Source organism: Scyliorhinus canicula, chromosome 14 (genome assembly GCF_902713615.1).
Source record: "Scyliorhinus canicula chromosome 14, sScyCan1.1, whole genome shotgun sequence".
Taxonomy (NCBI): Eukaryota; Metazoa; Chordata; class Chondrichthyes; order Carcharhiniformes; family Scyliorhinidae; genus Scyliorhinus; species Scyliorhinus canicula.
In genome coordinates this window covers 1,289,854-1,309,062 of record NC_052159.1, presented here as the reverse complement: position 1 = coordinate 1,309,062, position 19,209 = coordinate 1,289,854, and the positions used below count along the sequence as shown (strand labels likewise).

At 43.1% G+C, this 19,209-nt stretch overlaps 1 protein-coding gene across 1 annotated transcript in view; it reads right to left on the bottom strand.

The window, feature by feature from the left end:
* The window catches only part of LOC119977765 (dynein heavy chain domain-containing protein 1-like), a 459,774-nt gene that overhangs the window by 96,147 nt on the left and 344,418 nt on the right, over positions 1–19,209 (bottom strand). The window contains exons 31-32 of the mRNA XM_038818968.1: positions 7,913–8,070; positions 3,004–3,059 (exon numbers count right to left, since the gene is read on the bottom strand). Coding sequence (XP_038674896.1) covers positions 3,004–3,059; positions 7,913–8,070 — 214 coding nt within the window. The remainder of the gene's footprint in view (positions 1–3,003; positions 3,060–7,912; positions 8,071–19,209) is intronic.

Here is a 19,209-nt window from a genome sequence, read left to right as displayed (position 1 = left end):
TTAAAACGGCAAACAACGTTTTAGGTATGCCAGTTATTGAGGTGCTCCCAAAATATATTCAGACAAAGGTTAACTTTAGAAGCTCGGATGACGAGTTTTTTTTTGATGCTGCAGAAATGAGTGAACTGCTGAGTTATGCTGGAGTGCAGCTTAGGTCTCAATTCATGAAAAGGTTCTGTTGTCGGCTGGCTTCAATACTGGCGTTCTTTAAATTGATGCAACTTCCGTTCAGCCAGTCGTCTGGGTTCGCATGCCCCAGGATTCTTATTTAAGCTCTCGAATAATGTGAAGGTATTTCATCAATGTTTGAAATTGAAGCCAAAGCATCAACACTTTTGTCTATGCTCAGTGTCCTGTAAAAATGATCCCATGTGAATTGTGCCAATCTCATCGGCATATTAACGAACATACCTTAATGCATCTAACTTAGTAGCTATATTGACTGAAAACAATGTGCTAATAAACTTAACGAGACTCGGAACGATTTATTTCTTTGAGTGCTAAAGATAAACGTCACTCAGTCCGCCCTGCAATTTACGAAATGATGCAAAGTAGAGCACATGCATCGAAGACGCTATCTTTAACGTTTTGAAACGTGATAAATAAGAATCTGGGATGCATGTTACATCTACCCCAAGGACGTGAGCTAGCATTGGAAATCGACCAGACATGAGTGATACCGACCGATTTTGACGCCTGATTTATGAATGGATTGTAGAATGAATAACAATACCAGAATGAAACTTTTATTACGGAAAGGCTTTGTTGGACATGAGAGAAAAAATAAAACGAATGACTGATCAGGGCGGAAGGCTTTAGAAGAATGCATTTTATAAGGAGAATTGTCAATAATTGTGATGATTTTTTCTATTCCCATTTAGTAGCTTTCTGAGTAAAAATGATTGTGTAAATATGTAATTAATCAGTTAGCAGTTGTTGCATGGCTGTGATCAAATGGGCACGATACAGTTGACAGTGTTTTCCACCTCAAAGGCTCGATAATACAATGTGATCGAGAAGGAAATGCTTCATTAACCGAGTGATAAGTCGAGAATTTGGCACAAGAGGCAAGGAACTGTCAAGGGAGAATGAGGTGCTGATTTTTAAATATTTTTACTTCAATGTAATCAGCTTGTGTGTGTTTTGTTTAATCTCTCAGCTAGGGGATGGGGATTTGATATTACGTTTACTAACTAGTTAATACTTTTGTCAAAGATGCAAACAAAGAAAAGGAAAAACATAAAATGTACAGAAAGGATAACGACTGGCATTGCTGGTCAAGAATTTATGAGAACAGTAGTGAGAAGGGATTTTGGTTCAGAAGTTCGCAATGTTGAATCAGTCTGGATTGCGGTTAAGGAAACGATCAGAAAATGTTGGTAACCGTAGTTTATAAACCTTCTGAGATAGGTTGTCAGTGTGTAATAAGAAAGGAATCCATAGAGATCGTAAGAAAGTAGTGCAATAATTCTGCGTGACTTCAGCTTCATGTAATTTGGAACAATCAAAGTGGAAAACCCCTTCAAGATTCGATAGGCACTTCAACGTGGCTAGTGGCTAGGGGGTGAACTACTAGAATCTGTACATTATTCATGGGAACTATTCTATTTTTGGTGAAAGGCTAAACTCGGGGAACATCTCGGACATTATACAAAATTGATATGTTCAGCTGGAAGTCTAAACAAATATCCGAACGTGGCCGACAAAGTCTTGGGCAGTATTGGGTTCGCATGGGGGCAGCACGGTAGCATGGTGGTTAGCATAAATGCTTCACAGCTCCAGGATCCCAGGTTCGATTCCCGGCTGGGTCACTGTCTGTGTGGAGTCTGCACGTCCACCCCGTGTGTGCGTGGATTTCCTCCGGGTGCTCCGGTTTCCTCCCACAGTTCAAAGATGTGCGGGTTAGTTGGATTGGCTATGCTAAATTGCCCTTAGTGTCCTAAAAAATATAAGGTTAATGGGGTGGGGTTGTTGGGTTACGGGTATAGGGTGGATACGTTGACTTGAGTAGGGTGATAATTGTTCGGCACAACATCGAGGGCCGAAGGGCCTGTTCTGTGCTGTACTGTTCTATGTTCTATGACTGCTTGCTGACTAAATGTCAACCCTTCAATTGGAAACGGCTAACATTTGGGAGCAGGAAGGCAGTTTGGCTAACTAGGGGAAGAAACAGGGGGAAAGTGTCATGCGAGTGTCCCTTTAAGAAATGTATGTATTATCACATGGCTTCAATTATATCATTTTGTGGGTGGACCTGGGATATGGCCCTGCCTTTTACTTTCGTTTTAAGCGGGAGGCTGGGTGTGGCACTGAGCTTTACTTTCGTTTCACACTGTTGGAAGCTGGATTCAGAAAAAGAAGGCTTCTCCCTCTCTCTCTCCGTATGTTAAAGTCTGTGAAGAATTCAAACCTACTGTTTTTATTAAAGGGGTTTCCTGGTTTTATTGTATGTTGTTACCGAGATGAAACAGCAGAAAGCGAAGTTATTATGGTTTTTATATATATAGATGAACTGTAGCTGTGCTGGGAATTTATGTTTGTAGTTGGTAATAAATGCTTACTGTGTGTATTTATAAAATTTTAACAGAATTCGTGGAATAAACGTTGTTTTATTTAAAGGTGCTTCATGCCTCTGTTAAAATAACACCTGAAAAGTAGTCCATTGCGCTTCTCATAACCAAAATTAATAAACAGTTGTAGGTCAGGTGAACTCCATTATATGCTTTGAAGATTTCTGAACGCTGGCCGATAACAAATTGGGGGCTCGTGGGATAGAAGTCAATCTTTGTGCTGGCACACTGAACTTAAAGACAGTGAGGGGTGAGCATATTTGTGTTTGTTTTTCAGGTATGGTATTCCAGTCTAAATATGGCGTCTATTGTGGACAATGACTATTTCAGTGGCTCGGAGTTTTTAGTGATGGAAAATGTCACACGCAGTACATTGCAAAGAGAGACTAAAAAAGGCTTTTGGATTTGGCAAGAACATTGCAGTTAACATTACCTGACACTTCCGAAAAGGAGCGGTAATTGCAGCTGTAGCTGAACATTAAAAATTTTCTGAAACAGTCAGAATCATTAGAAATGGCAAGCATTCAATTCCGTGCCAAGCAGCTAGAACATGAAAAATAATTAAAGCAGCTTGGATCCGAAATGAGGGAAAGTGAAAAACTTTGAACTTCAGAAAATGGCCATGAAACGTGACAGTCAGTTAAAATTGGCGGATGCAAAGAGAAACGTACAGTCTGAGTATAGTGATGAGGATAGGCAACATGAGCACCGCAGTCGAAGGATTAATGAGGATCTATTTAAATATGTCGAAGCGTTGCCAAGGCTCGATGAGAATGAGCTCGAAGCATTTTTTATTTCATATGAGAAGGTAGCTAAACAAACGAAATGGACACAGTTGGTATTACTGATTCAAACAAAGTTGGTGGGTTGACCTAGTGAAGCGTTTGCATCACTATCAGAGGAGGTATCTGGGACGTATAAGAAGGTGACAAAAAAAATCAAATTTAGGTGCATGTGAACGAGTGCCTGAGCCTACAGACAAAGGTTTCGAAATTTAAGAAAGAACCTGGTCACACATACATTGAGTTTGAAAGGATCAAACAGAGTAATTATGATAGGTGGATATGAAAATAGAGCAAACGCATGGTCGTAGATAAAGGACGAGGATACGTTTGGAGGACTTAAAAAATTCAATTCCAGATGTATTGAAAACTCAGGTGGAAGTGAGGAATTGAACAAACGAATGTGATATAAAATAGGATTATTAGTTAGAATAATGTAGATGTGAGTCAGTCTGATAGTAGTGAGCTCACAAACAAAGTGATTCAGAAAGCATGGCCAGGAAGTGGGGGGGGGGGGGAGTGCTCGTGCAGTGTGGTGAAAAGGATGCTGGGTAACATGAGGCCCAGGGTTGAGGAATGCGAAGTGAGCCAATCAGGATATGTGGCCAGGTCAGGAGGTGTATAGGATGACCTATGGGAATCTTGTTTGTGAAACTTGATGCCATTTGAGTGATATTTGCAGAGATTTCTCTGTCTCTGATTTCACTCGGTTCTGGGGCTTCAGAAGACTGCCTGTGTTCTGAATCTTTGTGGAGCTTGTCAGCCTTGGAATTTGTTTAAAAATAAATAATACTATACCTACAAAACCCTGTCGAGTTTTATTGAGGCCAGACTGACGGGTAAAGAACTTGATTTGTCATTTGGTGCCGAAAACCCAGGGGTTTCTCCAGACGGTCACCGGCCAGCTGCGAAATCAGAATTAGAATAATGTTGGACAAGGAAAGTGGAAATGGGCCCACAATGTGAGTAGCTGGAAAATGACCACATTGATTTTCCCCTTTTCTCATGGTCTGATTGGTCTGGTCACTCGTGGTTGGTACGGAAAGATCGTCTCGACGAAATTAAATGTCAGTCTGGGGATTAGAAAAGTAAAACATTCAGTGGATGTAGGTGAGACTGAGGGTTGGGAAAAAAACTGATGGGATGTTGGAAAGACAGTTCAGTTAAGGGTTGATTGCGGAATTGCTGGGATGTCAGAAAGACAGTTTAGTTCAACGTGTGTTTTGGAAACTATAATTGATTAAGCTAAAATTGTATCCTTGGACTGTAAAGGCGAACAACACAGTCTTGAGGACTAGTTCGAGATTATGGGGAATTGCTTGGATAATACGAGTGGTCCAAACATTTCATAGCAAATATTATGTGATAATTATCCACATAAAGCGAGAGATTTTAGAAAAATGCAAGCAACTTTAAGAAAGAAATTGGGTGACGAATGGCCACAATTAGAATTGGCTAAAATTGGTTATATTAAATTACACTTTAATTCATTTAAGGTCTTTAACGGGTTGAGGGAATGACACAGAGACAATTCAGTTAAGACCGCTGATGGAATGTTCTGGAGACAATTCAATTCCGTACAATTAGAATTGGCTAAAATTGGTAATATTAAATTACACTTTAGTTCGGTTAAGGTCTTTAGCGGGTTGAGGGAATATCACAGAAACAATTCAGTTAAGACCGCTGATGGAATGTTCTGGAGACAATTCAATTCCGTACAATTAGAATTGGCTAAGTAAAAAATTATTGTTGGGAGAGATGTTTTCTGAGTGAAACAAAGGATTGGGAGATGAATGACCACCAGGGGGAACCAGTGACTTGGGAAGTTTAGAACTGTATCGGAAAGTGGAGCTCTCAGGATTAGCTAAAATTAAATTCTGGTTTCTTTCAAAATTCAAACTTTTATGTTCGGTTGGTTGAGATGAATGAAAGTATAATTCTTTGAACTCCTTTTGTTTGAATGGAGATATCCAACGAATGAATGAGTCCGTTTAATAAGAATTTGTGAACAGCCTCTGGTATTCCTAGTTTTTAAAATGTTGTGTTTTGCAAAACCAAATTGCACAACGATTCTCGGCCGTTAAAGTGAGATTTAAAACGCGGTATTTAAAAGTTCTTTAGAAAATCAGTAATAATGATTAACATTGTGGGAGTTAATTAGAACATAATTCTCAGGAAGTAAACAAAAAGCAAAATCAAAATGTATAAATTGGGATTTGTAACTGATTAGTTTCAACTCGGTATAGTCTTGGCTGCTCAAAAACATTAAGAAATAAGAGAAAAAAGGAATCTAAATTTAAATGTGAAGAATAGGCATTCGGTGTGTGCCATGTCAACATGGATTTAGTAAGGGGAGGTCGTGCCTGACGAACCTGTTAGAATTCTTTGAGGAGGTGACAAGTAGGTTAGACCAGGGAAACCCAGTGGATGTGGTCTATCTGGATTTCCAAAAGGCCTTTGATAAGGTGCCACACAGGAGGCTGCTGAGTAAGGTGAGGGCCCATGGTGTTCGAGGTGAGCTACTGGCATGGGTTGAGGATTGGCTGTCTGACAGAAGGCAGAGAGTTGGGATAAAAGGTTCTTTTTCGGAATGGCAGCCGGTGACCAGCGGTGTCCCACAGGGTTCAGTGTTGGGGCCGCAGCTGTTCACCATATATATTAATGATCTGGATGAAGGGACTGGGGGCATTCTAGCGAAGTTTGCTGATGATACGAAGTTAGGTGGTCAGGCAGGTAGTGCTGAGGAAGTGGGGAGGCTGCAGAAGGATCTAGACAGTTTGGGAGAGTGGTGCAGGAAATGGCTGATGCATTTCAACGTGAGAAAATGTGAGGTCTTGCACTTTGGAAAAAAGAATCCAAGCATAGACTACTTTCTAAACGGTGAGAAAATTCATAATGCCAAAGTACAAAGGGATCTGGGAGTGCTAGTCGAGGATTCCCTAAAGGTAAACATGCAGGTTGAATCCGTGATTAAGAAAGCGAATGCTATGTTGTCATTTCTTAAGAGGGTTGGAATATAAAAGCAGCGATGTGCTACTGAGCCTTTATAAGGCTCTGGTTAGGCCCCATTTGGAGTACTGTGTCCAGTTTTGGGCCCCACATCTCAGGAAGGACATACTGGCACTGGAGCGTGTCCAGCGGAGATTCACACGGATGATCCCTGGAATGGCGGGTCTAGCATATGAGGAACGGCTGGCGTTCCTGGGATTGTATTCATTGGAGTTCAGAAGGTTAAGGGGAGATCTAATAGAAACTTACAAGATAATACATGGCTTAGAAAGGATGGACGCAAAGAAACTGTTTCCGTTAGGCGAGGAGTCGAGGACCCGTGGGCACAGCCTTAGAATTAGAGGGGGTAAATTCAAAACAAATGCGGAGACATTTCTTCAGCCAGAGAGTGGTGGGCCTGTGGAATTCATTGCCGCAGAGTGCAGTGGAGGCCGGGACGCTAAATGGCTTCAAGGCAGAGATAGATAAATTCTTGATGTCGCGAGGAATTAAGGGCTATGGGGAGAATGCTGGGAGGTGGAGTTGAAATGCCCATCAGCCATGATTGAATGGCGGAGTGGACTCGATGGGCCGAATGGCCTTACTTCCACTCCTATGTCTTATGGTCTTATGGTCTTATGGTCTTATGTGCTTCTTTGTTCGAGGCAGCCATGATGTACCGACAATTAAAAAATTTGATCGGTGTGCTCCAAATTTGTAGAGATTTCAGTATTTTCTCTGGAAACTCACTACACATCAAATTTACTGATCTTGGATTTTCATACAGCAAAGACTATGGATTTTTTTGGACTGCATTGCAGATGGAGCTTTAAGGAATAAAGATATGGGACCGGAGCTTAGATTAGGAGTATTACTTGCAGTACCAGAAAATGAGAATCTGATGGCAGGGAAAGATTAACAAAAATATACGCCAAAAAAAAGAACAAATTAAGATATAAACACCAACTGATAACTAGAGGAGATAAGGAAAGCAAAACTAGTAATACCGTTGGCACTAAACATTACGTATACTGTAGATTGCCACAAGGTTATGTTAATTCCCCGAACCACTTTCAGGCAATAGTAATGGGGCTGAATAAACATGATTTGGCTTTAGTATATATTGATGATGTGTTAATTAGAGATGATGATCAGGGGGACACATGTCGAAATAGTGACCAAAATTGTTAAAACACTTAGTGAAGTAGGATTTAAAATAGGGTTAAAGAAATGCCAGATTGGCAGGAGCGAAGTCAACTATTTAGGGTATTCAGTGTCAAAGGCAGGCAGGGAAGCAAGTGTTGGGATGAGAGAGAAAGTTACTAGAAGCATAGCGCCAGTTCCACGTAACGGGGTTCAGCAAATCATGAGAACTTTGGGGTATTTGAGACACCGATGGAAGAATGGTTATGAGAGTATGCAGGCCCTCTTTTTCCTCGGAGCAGCAAAAGGAATTTGTACTTTTTAATCACAGCTGATAGAAGCACAGTGGAAGTTGCATTAGAGAATTGGTCCCCAGTTTAAAATGAATCATTGTGAACATAATGATACATTGTGTCAAAGGTGTATCACGTCCTGTAGCCCAGTAGTTTGGTCAAGGAGTAATCATATGAAACCGAGGAGAATGACAGATACAGCGTAGTCAGACGATTTGATATTGCATTTAGAACAATAGAAACGGGGAAATGCTTCGGCTCAAAGCAATACTGGTGATTGAAGTTTGTGATGACCTGGGGACGTAAAATTAGCCTAACAGTGCTTAGAGACTGTATCACTGCAATGATGCCGTGCCACAGGATTGATCATATCCCCCAACCGCTCGGACAATGCAAAAAAGAATGTTTGGGTGTGGGTGTCAGGATGCCAGTGAATTGAAAACTGTTAGCAGCATCGATGGGAGAGGTGATACAGTAAAATGTCATGTTCGGAACTTATCTTTCAAAAAATCCTGTCACGATCAGTATTAAAAACATTGAAATAGATGCAGTAGCAATATCCGAAATGTATCGGGGAAAATTTCGATTTGATTGAATCACTGAGTTTGAAAAAGAGGAATGGTGGCAATGGAAATCCGGAAGTCCTGGAGAGGGTACTTCTGAAATATCCAAGCAAGGATAGGAAGATACAAATCAAGAAATAGGGCCCTCTCCGCCTTTGACTTGTTCATTTTGGTTTCAGATGAAGCAACAATAATACAGATGACGAACCTGAACAACACTCTGGAGAAGAATGTTTCAGACAGCATGGGGGAAAAACTAATGATACAATTGGCTTCATATTTGAGGGAATTAAATGACAGAGCCCGGAAGAAAAACCTTACGGATTAGCAACAAATCAAAATATCACATTATTACTGAAGAGTGAAACCTCCGGTCAGACACCTCTAACTGGACTTAGCTGATGGGTGATCTGTGATCTCCAGGAGGGGCGTCTTACGTGGTGTAGTTATTAAGGGTCTCGGTAGACAGTAGCGACTGACGAGGAACCCCCGTATTTTAAATTACAATAGTTTAAGAATCTTGGCAACTTGATGCCACAAGGGGAAATTTGTAACCAATGCAGCAACCAATATAGCATTGGAGAGTACAACAGTAATTACAGACGAAATGTCCTGTAAGCTGTTAGGGACTGTTATGTACGGATTCAATTGGGTTGTAACCCCAAAATGTTAACTGTATTAAATGTGCAAGTGGTATTATTGCAAAAAAACAAAACAAACGAATAATGGCAAGTATACACTTCATGGTGTAAGGAAAATGATAACGGACAAAAGAGGTTTGAAGAAAACTGAGTTATTGTCTCAAGTGAGCCAGGGCTGGCAGATTACATGGTTCAGTACAATGTTCGACGTTAGGGTGAGGAAGTCAGGAATAGAAACAGGATCGGTTGAAGCTCCTGAAATTAATAAAGCAAGATAATCAGTGGATAATACATGATATCATAATTTACCATTCCAATGAGAAAAGGAAAGCACTTCCTACATAAAAAAAACCAGCGAGGGATGAAAGACCTTTTGGTCGCTGATGGACTGAGTTGTGTGCTGTTCCTGAAGGACATGAGGAAGCTTTTACGGTGCTGCTACCCCAAGGTAGTCAGATGCCTTGGAGGTAGCGGAACACACGGAGATAGCTATTGTCTTACCTTCCTGAGCGGCGACAGCTATGGTCTACGGTGATTGGACTTGGGGAAAGCACAACACAAAGGGCCTATCGACACTGGCCTGCGAGATGGTTGCATTTACCATTGATTTCCGTGCACAGTTTACAAATCATGACATGTACATACGAATGACAAGGATGATGGATAGTTGCTAGTCACTACAACTATAAGAGGGATGTAAACCCTACGGCAGGATTCAGCTCAGAGTTAGCTCTCATAGCTCGGTCATGGGGTTTTACCTGATGCATGGATTGATAATACTTGTTATTATAATTGTGTACTGTATAATCATTGGATGCCTTAATATGTGTTGTAAGCTGGCTATGACTCGGATGATGCCGATAGACTTGGTCCATCATTACTCGCCAAGGTGACATCCCGTTACTGGTGACCATCACACCAGAAGGAAGCTGGACGGAGAGCCAGAGGCTGTAGAAATGTGATGAGGTGTTTATGTACGGAATACCAGCTCAGTTAAGTTCTGATAATGGGCCCCATTTTATTGGAGAGTTTAACGAGGAGTTCTGCTCCCAGTTGAGCTTCGCCAGGAGTTCCACTGTACTGGTCAAAGACGGCCGGCTTGGTTGAGAGACACAATCAGACCCTCAAAACCAACGTGGCCAAATTACGAGAGGACAGGGGGTTAACATGGTTGCTGCCCGTTGCCCTCTTCCAGCTGCGGGTCACACCTGCGGGATCGGGCCGGCTCTATCCTGCCGAGATCTTTTATGGCAGGGCCATTAGAACACCCTGGAACCTGCCTGTTCCCAGACTGGTCCAGTTTCACCATATGTCTGAAGAAAGGACTAACTATGTTCTAGCCCTCACTAAAGCCCACAAGGAACTCCATAGCCAGGTTCGAGTGGCTCACCCGTCACCGTCCCCATTAGATAGCTCGCTTGAAAAATAAAAAATGAGAATTCAGTGCAGCCTAGTAGTTATGTCATGGTTAAGAACTGTACTCGGAAAGGGTTGGAGCCACAGTGACAGGAGCCCTTCCAAGTTCTCCTTACCACCCCCCTGCAGTTAAACTGGAGGGGCGGAGTGCTGGGTCTACCTCTACCACTGCAAAATGGTCGGTCACTAACCTGTCCCCTTTCTCCCGCGTTTCTTTTACAGGTGTGGAGCATGACGGATTGGATACGGGCCACCTGTGCTGTCCTCGGCTTTCCCTCTCTTGGAACACCATCTATACCAGTAATCGCGACTAAACTACAGGGACATTTCACTTATGCAGAGGTGACGTTCTCCGCTGCCCCCATGTACGAGGGCATAGTATCGACTCATGGAAGGTTATCAAGTTAAAGGACAATGAAGGGCTCAGGAAACAATTATATCGGTCCCGGCGATGGGAAGGGAACATTGCATGGACATTGCCTTGTTTTTGGAGTAAATGTACATTTGATTTTGGATGTGATAAGAATAGCGCCTTGAAGGTAAAATCAGACCGTGTGGAGGAGGTAGGAACATGTTGTAGGGGAGAGAGGAGGAATAGCAAGAGGACTGAACGAGTAAGAAGGGAGGCACGGCGAGAACGCAGGTTATCAGGAGGCATACTTACTTCACTTAGGACCCAAAATGAGGGAAACCTGTGCAGCATGAATCTCTTCTACCAAATCTACCACCGCATGTATGGCCAGGGACCGGTTGTCTGCTACCCGAACCCCGCATCGGTGTCTAGGTTATTTTCCGTCTCACCGCTTTTGGGAACTCCCCAAAACGGAGGTTCACTGTCAGAGTTCCGAGCCACCACCCGAGCAAGTTACTCTTCCTCATGATACGGGTTCGGCCCCACCAGCTATTTGCCTTCCGCTTCCACGGGAAAACTCTCATTCACAGTATGATAAGCTTTAACGGTGGAGGGCGTATATACCTAGCCACTTCACTCCCAATAGAGACTCCCGGTCTTACGAGAATTGTTTCAGCAGTGAGGGGTACGGCTGTTTGCTGGTAGAGGTTGAAACGAATATAACATGTCTGTTCCCCACCTGTACGGACAGGAGGTGTCACGCCACTCAGGCGTCCGGCCAATGTGCCTGTTACAACACCACCTGCGTTCCATGGAACGCCGGCCTTCAGCTCCTTTGTGGCTGGGCGATTGTCTCTCATATCACTGTTGGGACTAGGGCTTTCCGCATTGCTAGGAGGCCCGAATGGGCGTTCCACAGTTGGATAAACTGGGCTACTGGGGGATCCCTGCTCAACTGATATGCTGATTGTGATGCTAGCCTGTACACGGAGCAAGGATACTACTGCCGTTTTAATGCCACAGCGACCAATGTTTTGTCACTTCCATTTCCTCGCCAAATTGCTATCGGGACTGTAGTCCCTACCACAGTCCCCTGCCCCTCTGCGTGGATATTCTACAATCAGTTGGCACGCCGGGCAGTCTCAGCCGAATTCTGCGAGAACTGGAAGAAACCTCAGGTTCTAGCACCCAACCAGGGCCACTCAGCCGGATGTGGAATTCTGAGCGTCTTGGCACTGGGAGGTGTGGGGAGGTGGGGGGGGGGGGGGGGGGGGGTTCCTTGGCGGTCATCGATAGGAATTATTTTATTTGTGGCCTTACCATCCTGGGAAACGAAATCTTCGGCGCCCCCTGGGCAATAACCAAGGAATTGTCTTAACTGCGGTTGTTTGCCATGCCGAACCGATATGATCTTGACTATCTTCTGGCCCGTGAGGGTGGGTTATGCGCCATAGTGCAGGACAAGTGTATCATGGGAGTTAAGACCTAACCGCTAACATCACTTAATTTATGGATCGCATACGGGATCACCTGGATGGTATGCAGGAACCTGGCTCTTGGGGTAACTGGGAATTTGGAGGTTGGAAGGACGGGTTGATAAATATCGTCATGTATTTAGCAGTGGCACTCGGCTGCATCTTTGTGGGCCTGGCCATCCTTAAATGCGTGATGGGTAAAATGCAGGGCGCACTGGAACAGATAGACTCCCCGAGAATCTTGGCTGTTATGTTCCAAGTGTGTGCAGCGGATGATGCGGTGCTGCAACAAGAATTGTAAATGCAGCGACGAATTTTCATAGATGAGGGGCCGTAGCTACGGATTGGACCGATAGGTTATCATGAAATGATAAAAGGAGGGAATGAGGAACTGAACAAACGAATGTGATATATAATAGGATTATTAGTTAGAATAATGTAGATGTGAGCCAGTCTGATAGTAGTGAGCTCACAAACAAAGGACAAAGGGATTCAGAAAGCATGGCCAGGAGGGTTGGGAGGGAGTCTCGTGCAGTGTGGTGAAAAGGGTGCTGGTTAACAAGAGGCCCAGGGTTGAGGAATGCGAAGTGAGCAAAGTAGGATATATGGCCAGGTCAGGAGGTGTATAGGATGACCTATGGGAATCTTGTATGTGAAACTTGATGCCATTTGAGTGATATTTGCAGAGATTTCTTTGTCTCCGATTTCACTCGGTTCTGGGGCTTCAGAAGACTGCCTGTCTTCTGAATCTCTGCGGAACGGGTCAGCCTTGCAAGTTGTTTAAAAATAAATAATACTATACCTACATATGCCTCTCGAGTTTTATTGAGGCCAGTCTGACGGGTAAAGAACTTGATTTGTCAGAAGGGCAGAGGGTTAAAACTGCGAGATTATCAGCAGAAATGGCAGATGATTATGAATTACTTCATGAATCAAAGTTTGGTTTCCGACGTCAGTTTCAGCCTGGGAGGGATAGAAAATGGGAAAAAGGGAAATATTCAAATGGTCAAGGTAAAGAGGATCGGATGGGAGATAATAAGGAGAGCCGACTTCAGGTTTAAAAATAAATCCCGGAGGGTGGAAAAGAAATTAAACGTTTCAGACGTTTTTACGGTAATAAACTAAGCCATGCAAAGTCACAGGGTTGGGGGTTCAAGACAAACACTGGGAAGGCTGATGCGGTAAACCAGGATAAGCTAGTAAGATATGTTAAAGTGGTAAAGAAAAGCCCAATTGAAGCAAAGCAAGTGCAAAAGATTGTAAAGGCTGATCCGGAGGTGATTGATCAGAAGGTGCAAGATCTCTGTAAAGAATTCACTTTTGTGGATAAAGTTTACTCATGTGTACCCGGATGAGTAGGTAAAGAAGTCACAATTTTGAGAGATACGGGCGCAAATCAATCTTTGATGGTAAGAGATGAGGAATGATGTAGTTTGGGAAGAATGTTGCCAGAAAAGGTGGTAATATGTGGAATACAGGGTGAGACGAGTAGTGTTCTATTACATAAGGTAAGATTCGAAAGTCCAGTGAAAACTTGTGAAGTCGTCGGAGAAGTAGTAGAGAAACTATCTTGCTCAAGAATACAGTTTATCTTGGGTAATGATATAGCTGGATCGCAGGTGGGACTGATGCCTCCTGTGGTTCATAAGCCAGTGGAAAATCAAAATACTGACGTGTTGAAGGACGAATATCCTGGGATTTTTCCGGATTGCATAGTTAGAAGGTCGCGAAGCAACAGGGTAAGATAAGAGGAGAAATAAAAGAGTGAATATAAAGCTGCAGTTCAAAGATCAGAAAAAAAGATCATTTTTGATCAGATGGTTGGAAAAGAATAAGAACAGTTGAAGGATGAGGTGGATATTTTAAGTTCAGGAAAATTGGCGGGATTACAACAGAAAGAGGTAGTAATTAAACTGATGTATCAGAAAGCATACACGGAAGAGGAATCAGAGTGTCTTTCAGAATGTTATTAGCTTAAAAATGATGCCTTCATGAAAAATGGAGACCTTTACATATAGAGGCGGATGAAAAGTGGGCAGAAGCTCAAGTGGTATTGTCGGTAGGGTAAAGGGGGTGTTGCGCGTAGCACAGTAGGAGGTCATTTGGGAGCAAGGAAAACTCAAGCTAAAATACAAAACATTTTTATTGTCCTGGACTATATAAAGATGGAGTTACATTTTGTCGATCATGTCACACGTGTCAACTGATAGGGAAACCGCAAACGGTGATAAAACCAGTCCCCTTAATACCGAGTAGAGCATTTGAGGAAACTATTACAAGAGTCTTGATTGATTGCGCAGGGCCGCTGCCTAAAACCAAAAGTGGGAATCAATATCTTTTGACTATAATGGATGTGTCTACTAGGTTTCCAGAGGCCATTCCAGTACGCAATATTACAGCTAAAAAGATTATGGAGGAGTGACTTAAATTCTTTACTAGATATGGACGACCCACTGAAATACAATAATGGATCAAATTTGACCGCAAGTTATTGAAAAAGTTATGGATAGTGATGTGGGGACTCTGGATCTGTGGAGACTGCGTTTACCTTAGCAGTAACATATACAGGATACCAACACTTGAAGTAGTATAACACAATTTTATTAAGCTAGGAACTGTTGAACATACTTTCACCGTGCCTCAACACTATGTTAAATTAAACTGAAGACCTATGCCTATCCTGACCAGACTGTTAGCACATGGTGAAGATGTGTGCTACAAGCTGTGAGCTCTGTCCTTCTCAGAGGCTGCATCCAGAATGAGCAGGAAAACTAGTACCCTCTGGCTTTATAGTGAGCGTTCCCTAACTGCTGATTGGCTGCTGTGTTGTGTGTGTTGATTGCTCTTGCAGTGTGTCAGTCAGTGTGCGTCTGCACCATTATATACCGATGTGTATATTATGACAGATAGCTCAAGAATAAAACAATTTAAATCAACTGTGTACCATCCAGAATCGCAGGGAGCGTTAGAAAGGTGGCATCGGACAGTAAAGACAATGTTGAGTACTAATTGTCAAGATTATTCGGAGGATTGGGATGAAGGGATTCCATTTGCACTATTTGCAATTAGGGATGCACCTAATGAGTTAACCAAATTCTGTCCTTTTGAATTAATTTTTGGTCATGAGGTAAGAGGACCACTTAAATCTATTGAGGAGAAACTGCAGAGTCAGCAGTCTGAAATTATATTATTGGAATACGTGTGAAATTTTAGGGAACGATTCCATAGAGCAGATGAATTGGCGGGACAACACTTAAACGTTGCACAACATATGATCAAACAGGTCGTGGACAGGAAAGCCAAACTTTTAGTTTTGCCAGTGGAGATACAGTATTTATATTCTTGCCAGTGGTCGGAGAACCATTAAAAGCAAGGTTGTGTGCACCTTATCAGATTAGAATGAAATTAAGTGAGGTGAATTATGTGTTAAGAGCGCCAGATAGAAGGGAAATCTCATCGAAGGTGTCACGTGAATATGCCTAAAAGTACTTTGAAAAGGAAGGAGAGCAACAGGAAGAGGTTTTAGTGATTCTTACGCAAAGTGACGAACCGAATCCAGATGACTCTGAATTTGACATTCCTCAAATTGAATTGGATAACGAGGATGTTCTTAAAAATTGGAATCAATTGCTGAATTACTTTCCAGAGGAAAAAGAACCTCACCTGAGTTATTAATATCACACGGGCATATTTGTGGAGATTAGTTGGGAAGTGCTAAAATGGCTGTACATGGTGTAGATGTGGGAAATGCTGGTCCAATTAAACAACTTCCATGTTGGCTTAACCCTTTAAAATTGGCACAGAGTAAGAAATAAATTGAAGTATGCTTAAAAATGGCTTTATTGAAGTGGGTTGCAGCCAATGGAGCTCACACATAATGATGGTACCGAAATCAGACGGTACCCAACGATTATGTGTGGACTATAGAAAGGTTAATGAAGTTATAAGAACAGACTCTTATCCGATCCCACGCTTGGAGGATTGCATTGAGAAGGCGGGTCAATCAGCTTGTATTTCCAAACTGGATTTACTTAAAGGTTGCTGGCAGGTACCTTTATCCGAAACGGCGAAGGAGATATCAGCTGTTGTGACTCCAGATGGTATATACCAATTCAAAGTTATGCAATTTGGCATAAAAATGCTCCAGCCTCATTTAAATGGTTAACTAACAAAGACGTTTCAAGATTACCCAATTATGCGGTATACAACGACGATCTAATGATTTATAGTCAGACATGCAAAAAATCGTTGAAGCATCTGATGGAGTTATTCGGTCGATTTCAGGAGGCGGGTGTGCTGGTAATCCTAGCCAAAAATGTATTTGGACAAGCCCAAGTTACGTTCCTTGGCCATCCAATTAGACAGGGTCCCACGGGATATGAAAACAAACATTACTGGAGATTTTCCAATACCCTCGACATGATGGGAAATAACGTGACGTCTTGGCATGAGTGGATTTTACCGAAAATTTGTGCTAAATTATAGCAGTGCGTTTGCTGCACTGACGGAATTGTTGAAGAAACGTCGCAAATTTCTGGCGGAGTGTCAACAGGCATTTGACGGCCTGAAGGCGGTGTTAACCAGGGCTCCTGTGTTGGCCACCCCAAATTAAACAAAACCATTGAAAGTGGCTGTTGATGCGATTGATGTGGGCGTAGACGCTGTGCTCTTGCAAGAGACGAAGAACACGTACAGCGGCCAGTAGTTACTTTTCATAGAAATTCAATAATCACCAGAGGAAATATTCAACGATTGAGGGTGACTTTGAGCTTGGTGCTGCCTCGGCAACATTTCCATAATTATGCTACCAGCTATTTGTCTGAAACAATTGTGTATACCGATCATAACCCGCTGTCGTTTTTGGAGCGATTCAGGAATAACAATGCAGAATGTTTCGATGGATTTTATTGTTACAGCCATTTCATGAAAAAATAATACACATGACAGGACGAGAAAAAGTGATAGCCAATGATTTGACACTAATGTGTTAAAGAGAAGCCGGTTCGATGGTGGAAAAAGAAGTAAAATGGACTGTATTATTGTGGATGATTGCCTGTTTTGTTTTGCTCAAAAGAAAAGTAAATTATTGTCAATTTTTCTGCAAGTGCTGAAAAATGAAACCAACTTTGAAGCTGATGGTTTATTTTATTTTCTTGGGGGGGTGGGGGGGGGGGGGAGGTGTCATGCGAGCATACCTTTAAGACATGTTTGTATTATCACATGGCTTAAGTGATGTCATTGCGTGGGTGGAGATGGGCAGTGGGTTTGGTTTTTACTTTCGTTTTGAGTTGGAAGCTGGCTGTGGCCCTGAGCTTTACTTTCGTTTCACACTGTTGGAAGCTGGATTCAGAAAAATAAGGCTTCTCCTCCCTCTCTATGTTGAAATTTGTAAATAATTCAAACCTACTGTTTTCTTAAAAGGGTTTTCCTGGATTTGTTGGATGTTATCAGGTTGAAAAAGAAAGGGAAATTATTAAGGGTTTTATACACATAGAGAGAGCTGTAGCTGTGTGGGGAATGTATGTTTAGAGTTGATTAAAATGCTTACTGTGTCTGTGTTTATAATATGTTAACTGAATTCGAAAAATAAACTTTATTTTGTTTAAAAGTGCTAAAGGTCTCTGTTAAAATAACAACTGAAAAGTAGGCACTTTGCTTCTCAAAACCAAACTCTATAAACAGTTGTACGAGAGGTGAACTCCAGGAGATACTTTGGAGTTTCCTGAACCCTGGCCCATAACAAAAGGGAAAGGGGGGTTTAGCTACAACATAAGAGGAGAATACGGGGCGAGAGAAGGTATCATGAGGGAGAGATAGCTGAAGGAATGTGGAGGGAATCAGGCTAGCTACAACAGGCCACACGTGGAGACTTGTAAGAAAATTGTGTTGCAACCACCTTGAAGGTCCTTAGACAAATGGACACCCCGGAGTGCAGGTGCTCATCCTTGTGGCGGACTAACAGTTGGCGGGCATATTGGGTACTTCATGGATAAAGGGGAACTCCGGAGTGCAGGGTCGCGACGTCACTGGGAGAACAGTGACCGTGGCTACCTTGGACAGCCCCCAAACAAAGGGAAATCCCGGAGTTCAGGCGCACGGCTAACAGGTAAGTATGGCTGATCCTGCAAGAACGTGGGGGCAGCGATCCCCCCCCGCCGCCCATCCGGTAGTAACCTGGAACGTGAGGGGACTTAAAAGCCTAATGAAAAATCCAGAGGCATTGCCCACCTGAAAGTCATAAAAGCCGACTTAATCTTCCGCCAAGAGATGCACCTCAAGCAGAAGAACCGACTGCCGGTAACGAAAGGCTGGGTGGTACAGATCTACCATTGCTGCTACGCGTCGAGTGCCAAGGGGCTAGCCATTTTGCTAAATAAGAGGACGATGTTCACGGCGACAAAGATTGTTACAGACCCAGAGGTACATCACATCATGGTCAGCAGTGTTCGCTACGGGACGCCAGTGCACTCGGTAACATATACACTCCAAAATGGGAAGACACAGTTAAAAAGAAGAGCATGGCGGATATCCCAGATATAGATACACAACGACTGATTTTGCGGAGAGGGAGTGGACTTGAACTGTGCACAGGACACAGGGACGGACAGGTCGAACCCCAAAACTGGAAAGACCTCAAATATGGCGAAAGAACCCAGCTTATTCATTGAGCAGATGGGGCGGATAGGGGCGATGGATCCATGGAGATTCACACCAAGCAGAGAGGAAAATGCTACCGATGGACTTTGAACTGCTGTCCACGAGAAATTAAGTGCACCAACTCCATCAGGCACGGGGGGGGCGGGTAGTGAGTGGGTCGGGGTAGTGGGTGGGTCGGGGTAGTGGGTGGGTCGGAGTAGTGGGTGGGTCGGGGTAGTGGGTGGGTCGGGGTAGTGGGTGGGTCGGGGTAGTGGGTGGGTCGGGTAGTGGGTGGGTCGGGGTAGTGGGTGAGTCGGGGTAGTGGGTGGGTCGGGGTAGTGGGTGGGTCG